This window comes from Triticum dicoccoides, chromosome 1A, assembly GCF_002162155.2.
Source record: "Triticum dicoccoides isolate Atlit2015 ecotype Zavitan chromosome 1A, WEW_v2.0, whole genome shotgun sequence".
Lineage (NCBI taxonomy): Eukaryota > Viridiplantae > Streptophyta > Magnoliopsida > Poales > Poaceae > Triticum > Triticum dicoccoides.
Window position 1 is genome coordinate 553881276 of NC_041380.1, and position 8964 is coordinate 553890239.

Below are 8964 nucleotides of genomic sequence, written 5' to 3' on the forward strand. Positions count from 1 at the left end.
GCGAGCTCGCGGCGAGGTGGGGGTTCGCGCGGGGTGGCATGGCGAGCTCGCGGCGAGGCTCCAGGGTGTGCGCGGTGCGGCATGGCGAGCTCAAGGCGAAGCGGGGCGGACAGTTTGGGGTCCCAGAGGCCTTCTGCGCGTTGGGTGCAGATGCCTCATACGTCTGTCCGCCCCCGGACGTCCGCCAAATCGCACCCCAAACGGACAAAAGCGGACGTCCGGATGGGTCACGCGGTGGAGTTGGCCTAGAAACACAAGGACACAGGCAAATTGCAGTTATCAAAAGAAGCACTTCGATAACACCAGGCGTTGCCCAGTTAACATTCAAAGCCCCAAATGCTTGTCTTGTCAGAATCTATCCGAGTTTTGACCCAAAATGAAAGAGCTCTAAATCTAGTTAAGGCTACATCAGCACTGAAGCATGAGTTTTTCACAAACCAAAATAGGTGCCAGCTTTGCACCTCTCACTTCGATAGGGAGGGGAATCTCTATTCATGTATAGACCGGGGGGAGTTAAGTTTGTCATGTCTTTAACCAAAAACAGGCAAATGAGACATCATGCCGCACTGTCCTCAGAAGCCCATTCCGCTCATGTCCGGCATGCGACTGGCAATTCTGGCTTTTGTCGACGGGAGCTCAGCGACTGCAGCCTCTGTGGTTGTCATCAGCAGAGAAACGCTGTACCAGAAACACAGATTGTCAGACAAGTTTAATTGTTTCTGTCAGTCGTACAAAGGTAGGAGTACATGGTTCGAGAACTTGAGCTGTACCTTGCTGCATCTTGAAGTGCAGTTCGAATCACCTTCACGGGGTCGATGATACCAGCCTTGATCATGTCAACATACTCCCCTGCAGTAGGCAAAACGCAAGAATCAATTACTGAACCGCTAGAGAATATTATTCTGCTGGAGAAATATCAGGATTGCCATTTTTACTGCAATTAAGAATCGACAGCTGAAGTACGGTTAATTTGCGCAGACCTTTTGCTGCGTCATAGCCCAGACTAAGATTATCTTGTTCCAGTAGCTTCCCAATAACTATGGCACCATCGATGCCGGCATTTGCAGCTATGGTCATCAGAGGGGCCTGCAGAAATTACGGAATAATTCATGTACATCCCGATATGGAATAACCAAGTGCATGAAGTGCAGAAGAGCATCATAATCAGCACAAAAAGTAACCTTCAAAGCATTCTTGATAATCTGAACTCCAATCTTTTCATCCTCATGCGATGTGCTAATATTGTCAAGCTCCTTGGTGGCATATAAAAGTGCAACTCCACCACCTGTTAGGCATGACGTTAATTGGGAACACATACAACATAAAATCAGGTTGCGGAAACAAAGTAATAAGAAATAGTGTAGAAATGTCGTACAAGCTGCTCAAGAAAAATGCGATTACCTGGAACAATACCCTCCTCCACAGCAGCCCTTGCAGCATTTAGAGCATCTGTTACCCTGTCTTTTTTCTCACCAACTTCAGCTTCACTAGCTCCACCAATCTGCAAAATAAATGTGTATGCTGAGACGAGCACACAAAACAAGGGACCTTACACCATACTTAGAAACTAACAAACCTTAAGAATAGCAACGCCTCCAGATAATTTTGATAAACGCTCTTGAGCCTTTTCTTTGTCGAACATGGAGGTGCTGTTCTCAAGTGATTCTCTAAGCTGTGAAGGGCATCCACATGACAAAAATTGTGACTTGTACTGAAAGAATTACCTGAACCAGTATCCAGATAGCTTAACTTGAGACAAAGAGTCAAATGTGATGATTCTTAGAGTACCTGTTGACACCTCTCTTCTATCTGTTGCCTTTCACCTCCACCATCTAGAATGATAGTGTCATCAAGAGATACAGTAACCTGTGAAGAAAATGTCACTGTATGGTTCTTTTTCTTCAAATTAATGTTACTATATTGCTCTCAAGTAAAATAATTTGTGGAAGTTGACAAACCTTCTTAGCTGTGCCGAGCATTTGTAGTTCAACTTTATCAAGATCAAGACCTTGATCCTCGCTAATAACCTTGACATTAAAATGAAATATCAAGTCAAATTCATTCATAGTAATGTCAGTCATGAGTCATGTTAACCAACTTGATTGTTCTCATAACAACTAACCTGCCCTCCTGTTAAAACAGCCATATCATCCAGATTGGCCCTTCTGTTTTCACCAAATCCAGGAGCTTTGACAGCACATATCTACAGCCAAGGCCTCAAAATTAGTTCAGAATTTTGCTTAAATAAGCTTCTCTGTGACAACAATCCAGAGTAGCTTGAGCCTAGTGAAGGAAATAGACAACATAGACAAAAGGAAAAACAAACTGAAAAGGCCTACTTCAATAAAGAGTGCACACTGCCAACCATCTTATACGAGTACAGAAGTATGACAGAAGTAAGAACTAAAGAAATGATTCATAATACCTTGAGTCCAGCACGATGCTTGTTCAGTACAAGCATTGATAGAGCTTCTCCATCTACATCCTCAGCAAAAATGAGAAGAGGTCTGCGGTTCTACATAGATCAATCATGATTTATCAGTTGCCACCAAATTTCCATCATGGGATCAACAAAAGCAAGCACCGAACTTAATGGAGTTACCTGGATAGAAATTTGCACTGCTGGAAGAAGTGAATTCATGTTTGAGATTTTCTTGTCATGAATAAGAATCAGAGGATCTTTCAACTCCTGCACATGAAAAAAGGATAAATCAGAAACATGGGTTCAGTTCAGATCATTCGTATAAAATCTTCATTGTCTATTGATATGCATGGTATCCCTCTCATCTTTGTTTTCTATTTGCTCTTATCAAATATGTGACATGCCTACTGCCTACAACAATCTCTGCAGACAGATGCCAAACAATTGTAATTCAAGTTTACAAGAGAAAACACAAGCAGCATGCGTCATTGTAGTAGTCTATTTAAGATTACATTGAAGAAACTGTAAACAAAGAGGAAATAGACCACAGCCATTGACTTCCCAAGTACAATCTCCGCCCCGAATTACTTGTCTTAGATTTGTCTACATACGGATGTATCTAACGCTAATACATCCGTATCTAGACAAATCTAAGACAAGTAATTTGGGACGGAGGGAGTACTACTGATAAGTTCCCACCTACATGCATATTGCCATGGAAAAGTTAAAACAAAAGGAGGATTTGAAGAAATCCCTTGCAGACAGTAAACGTGCTGAATTTGTCAGTATAGAAAAGAAGAAAAGATAATAAAGACTCACACATTTCTGAGTCTTGTGATCAGTTACAAAGTAAGGGGATATGTAGCCTCTAGTCAACTTCATTCCCTGGACTGCTTCAAGCTCATTATCCAATGTTTTGCCATCCTGCCAATTTGTAAGAATTAGTAGCAGAATACCAGATAAACCAAATATAGTAGCAAAAACAGCTGGTAGCACTCACAGCAATAGTAATGACGCCATCCTTTCCAACTATTCCCATAGCTTTTGATATCAGATCTCCAATTTCCTTTTCGCCATTTGCAGAAATTGTAGCTACCTGGTTTACAAGACAAAAATGAGGTGGGTATGTCTAGGCCAGGTTTTGAATTAAAGTACAAACAAAGAATGTTAAGTTACTATGTAGTGTGTCTAGTAATGAATCATAATGATGATTTTTTATTACCCATGGCAGATACAAGTAATAACTACATCAAAGATACATAAGCACACATAACAGGCCACCGCAGCAAATGAGAGTATCTTACCTGGTTTATTTCATCTGGGGAATCAATCATCCATGCTTTACTTTTGAGGTGAGCAGTGACGGCGCTTATAGCCTTGTTTATGCCTTTCCGCAAATCCATAACATTGACCCCTGCTGCCACAGCCTTGCATCCTTCCGTGAGAATTGCCTGTGTAAGCACAGTTGCACAAGTGGTACCTGTTGCCCCACACGATCAGAAACAAAGTAAACGACATGCGATGCTCCATTCACATAAATAGGCAAGTAGTTCCCTACCCTCATATCTTGACGAAAGGACAAGGCATTTGCACAGAGACCACACACATGAGAAGTTCCTACTCTTTATAGCATGTTGCTTCAGATTAAATGCCAACTATTTCTTATCTCACTTATGGCAAAACAACGAGTAACAATGTTTGGAAACGAATCCCACGTTTTCCTAAAGAACGGTACAGTGTGATTGCATGTCTGAAAACTAAATGATTTCTTCAAGAATGCCTAGGTTAAAATTAGTTGATCCATCAGTAGAAATCAAATTGTGAGAACTAGTGCAGATCACAAAATATGGGGTTAGTTACTCCACTGCATGAGGAATAAAATATGGCAAGTATCAAATCACAATGTAATCTAGGCGACTAGGCCTAACCTAGAAGTACGTCAAATCATGTAGAGATCATAGTGATCAGAACTAGTGCACTGGATCTGAAGGTAGGGCCTGGAGGCACACCACACAGGTGAGGCACAAAAATAATACAAACCACAAAGCTATTGCTATTCATCTGTCGTGGGAGTACTGCAGGCACGAATGACTGAACATCACATTGCAGTAAGCAATAACAGTTAAATACACTGAACTAGCATCAAAACTTCCTAGTCCTGGGACGGCACAACAATCTGCTACTACTAGTTAACAAAGGGATTAACTACACATGATAGAGAAGGTAAGACATCAGCATTAACACTACACACACCGACATGAAACTAGCATGTAAATAAAAGGGAAAGGGGAATGCTTTGCTAAAAAAAAAGCAGCTAGATGAGATGGTTTATCAAGTTCAGGAATTTCCGAGAGCCCTCGGTGCTCACCATCTCCTGCTGCCTTGTTAGTGGCATCGGCGACCTGCTTCACCAGGCTCGCCCCAACATTCTTGGCGCTGTCCTCGAACTCTATGCTCTTGGCAACGGTGACCCCGTCCTTGGTGACCTTGGGGGATCTGTTCGGTCTCTCGATAACCACATTGCGGCCCTGCGGCACAAGCAAGCAGCCCACTCAGTCGACAAATCAAACCCTACAATCTAGCCCGGCGTTTTCCCGCTAGATCCGCGCCGACTGCCGCGTCGCGCCGGCCAATCCGCTCTGATCGGGAGCGAGAGGGGGCCACGGACGAACCTTGGGGCCCATGGTGACCTTGACGGCGTCCGCGAGGTCGTTGACGCCCCGCAGCATGGCGGCGCGCGCGCCGACGCCGAAGGTGACCTCCTTCGCCGCGTACCCGCGCGCCCACTGCCGCTGCTCCCCGCCGCCGCCGCGCGCGAGCTGCCGCCGCAGCGCCGAGGAGGAGGACCGCGAAATGGCCGCGGCCGCCGCCCGGTACATGGCCGCGTGTTGGTGTGTGCGTGGTGTGGTTTGGCGAGAATCGAACTCTGTGTGGCGTCTCTGGGTTCGAGAGACGGGGTGAGGGTTTATGTGGGTTTGGGGGTTCTGGAAGCTTCTCGGTCGGAGTACTTCCGCAGCGAGAGCACCGCGGCGTCAGTCTTGTGGGGGAGGAGATGATTTTGTGAAATCTGAGCCGTCCGTGCTCTAAGATCGTGTGGCCACTCGTGCTCCTCAATTGAGGCTCCGAGTATTATTTTCAACAACATGGCTAGCTGTTCTAAAAAAAACATGGCTAGCTTATTGATTTGTACTATAAAAACAAGGTTATTGTTTTTTTATTATAGATCACCACTCATGCCGAATGGAAATCAAAAGGAGCAGAGAAGTTGATCGACCCATTTGTCCAAGACTATGTCTCAAAAATATTTACTTGGGGTGCCTTGAGCATCTCCAAACTTGGACTCTTACCTCTCCTCCTCGATCTTTGATCACTTCATCCACACAAAACTTAACAGAAAGCTCAGTAAGATCCGTTACTATAATAAAGCAAATCACTACTCTAAGTATTGTTGCAAACTAATTCATATTTTATTTTTGCATTGTAGCTACTGTAATATAACTTTTTCATGGCTTAATCCACTAATAGAAATCGATAGTTTCATCAAAACAAGCAAACTATGCATTAAAAACAGAATCTGTATTAAATAGGACAGTCTGTAGTAATCTGAACATTCACCACACTTCTGGTACTTCATAAATTCTGAAACAATTAGGAAAAATAAATAATTTGTATAGAAAGACATTGCAAAAAGTTTCAGAACCGTTTGCCGTTCTAGTAAAAAATATAAAATCGCGCACTACAGCCAAAGTTTCTGTTTTACACCGCACAAACCAACAAGCAGGGGCTGTTGTAAGTAAAATAGGTGTTGTTGGATAGATTTGCAAGATAATAAAAAGTACGTAAATAAAAAGTATGGGTTGTTGTAAGTAAAGAAGCAATAAAGTAAATATAGCGAGTGTGGAAAAGTGGTGGTAGGAGTTGCAAAATTGCCCCTAAGCAATTGACTACTTTACTAGACCTATAGCAAGTATTATTTGGGAGAGGCCACTGCTAGCTGTCATACCTGACTTGAAATTCTATGCACTTATGATTGGAACTATTAGCAAGCATCTGCAACTACTAATGTTCATTAAGGTAAAACCCAACCATAGCATTAAGGTATATTGGTCCCCCTTCAATCCCGTATGCATCAATTTCTATGCTAGGTTAAAGCTTCTGTCAGTCTTGCCCTCCAATACATAGTCCTATCAACATACAACTAACCCTAGGGTGTGATCCACACGCGCAATCATATGATGGGCACCAAAGGACAGTAACATAACCACAAGCAAATTAAATCAATCATAGCAATTCATCAACCACCGATAGGACAACGAAAATCTACTCAGACATCATAGGATGGCAACACATCATTGGATAATAATATGAAGCATAAAGCACCATGTTCAAGTAGAGGGTACAGCGGGTTGCAAGAGAGTGGACCGCTGCAGATAGAGGGTGGAAGGTGATGGAGATGTTGGTGAAGATGGCGGAGGTGTTGGTGTAGATCGCGGTGGCACTCCGGTGCCACCGGAAGCGAGGGGGAGAGAGCCCCCCTCCTCCTTCTTCCTTGACCTCCTCCCTAGATGGGAGAAGGGTTTCCCCTCTTGTCCATGGCCTCCATGGCACGGGAGGGGCGAGAGCCCCTCCGAGATTATATCTGTCTCTCTGTCTCTCTCTGTTTCTGCGTTCTCAGATTTTTCCCTTTCACCATTTCTTATATTACCGGAGATCCGTAACTCCGATTGGGCTGAAATTTTAACACGATCTCTATCCAGATATTAGCTTTCTTGCGGCGAAAGAAGGGCATCAACCGCCTTACATGTGGCCCACGAGGGTCAGGGGCGCGCCCCCTGCCTCGTGGCCACCTCGGGCACCTTCTCGCGTGGATTTTTCTTCCCCACAATCATATATATTCCAAAAAAAATCTCCGTCAGTTTTTATCCCATTTGGACTCCATTTAATATGGATATTCTACGAAATAAAAAACATGCAACAAACAGAAACTGGCACTGGGTACTGGATCAATATGTTAGTCCCAAAAATAGTATAAAAAGTTGCCAAAAGTATATGAAAGTTGTAGAATATTGGCATGGAACAATAAAAAATTATAGATATGACGGAGACGTATCAACGTCCCCAAGCTTAATTCCTGCTCGTCCTCGAGTAGGTAAATGATAAAAAAGATAATTTTTAATGTGGAATGCTACCTAGCATAATCTTGATCACATATCTAATCATGGCATGAATATTAAGATACGAGTGATTCAAAGCAATAGTCTATCATTTGACATAAAAACAATAATACTTCAAGCCCACTAATAAAGCAATCATGTCTTTTCAAAATAACATGGCCAAAGAAAGTTATCCCTACAAAATCATATAGTCTGGCTATGCTCCATCTTCACCACACAAAATATTCACATCATGCACAACCTCGATGACAAGCCAAGCAATTATTTCATACTTTTGACGTTCTCAAACCTTTTCAACTTTCACGCAATACATGAGCGTGAGCCATGAAAATAACACTATAGGTGGAATAGAATGGTGGTTATGGAGAAGACAAAAAGGAGAAGATAGTCTCACATCAACTAGGCGTATCAATGGGCTATGGAGATGCCCATCAATATATATCAATGTGAGTGAGTAGGGATTGCCATGCAACGGATGCACTAGAGCTATAAGTATATGAAAGCTCAAACTGAAACTAAGTGGGTGTTGTAACGCCCCTAGACCGATGTGCCAGGTGTCTTCCAGTTATTCGTTGTTGTTGCCTTGTAATTGCTTGTGTGTCATGCATTGCATATCATGTCATCATGTGCATTTCATTTGCATACATATTCGTCTCATGCATCCGAGCATTTTTCCCGTTGTCCGTTTTGCAATCCGGCACTCCTATGTCACCCGGTGTCCTTTTCTATCTCTTTTCGTGTGCGGGTGTTAAATGTTTTCGGATTGGACCGAGACTTGTCATGCGGCCTTGGTTTACTACCGGTAGACCGCCTGTCAAGTTTCGTGCCATTTGGACTTCGTTTGATACTCCAACGGTTAACCGAGGAACCGAAAAGGCCTCGTGAGTGTTGCAGCCCAACACCCTTCCGAAGTGGCCCAAAACCCACCTAAACCCCCTCCATCATCTCGGTCGTTCGATCAGGATCGCGTGGCCGAAAACTGCACCTCATTTGGACTCTCCTAGCTCCCTCTACCTATAAAACTAGCCCCCCCTTTCCAAATCTCGGATCTTTTCCCAGAAACCCTAAAAATCTCCTCTCAGCTGGCCGGACGTGTCTGTTTTCGGCCGGACAACGTCCGCCTCCACGTCCGAGGAACCAGGCTCCGCCACCTGTCCTCGCCGTTGCCACTTTCCACCGCGCGCCGCCGCGGGCCCACGCAGCCCAGATCCGGCCCGCGGGGCCCGAACCGCCGTCGCCCCGCGCCTGGTCGTCACCGCGCCCGGCGGCGCCCGCCCGCGCCCGCCGGCCGCCCGCTCCGTCCTTCGCCGCCTTTTGCTCTGGCCGCCGCGGCCTGCCTCGCCGGTGACCGCGCCAGGAGCTGTCGCC

At 44.6% G+C, this 8964-nt stretch overlaps 1 protein-coding gene across 1 annotated transcript; it reads right to left on the reverse strand.

Annotated features, from left to right (window-relative positions):
- Positions 1-276: 276 nt before the first annotated feature.
- LOC119288959 (chaperonin CPN60-like 2, mitochondrial) lies at positions 277-5319 on the reverse strand. The gene is made up of 16 exons (XM_037568422.1): positions 5095-5319; positions 4791-4950; positions 3727-3902; positions 3423-3518; positions 3242-3346; positions 2603-2689; positions 2426-2515; positions 2123-2203; positions 1959-2027; positions 1789-1866; positions 1577-1672; positions 1402-1501; positions 1182-1285; positions 981-1086; positions 771-849; positions 277-678 (listed from the first exon to the last, which is right to left on the reverse strand). The coding sequence occupies exons 1-16, from the start codon at positions 5299-5301 to the stop codon at positions 573-575; spliced, it is 1740 nt and encodes a 579-aa protein (XP_037424319.1). The 5' UTR covers positions 5302-5319; the 3' UTR covers positions 277-572.
- Between the last annotated feature and the right edge of the window lie 3645 nt (positions 5320-8964).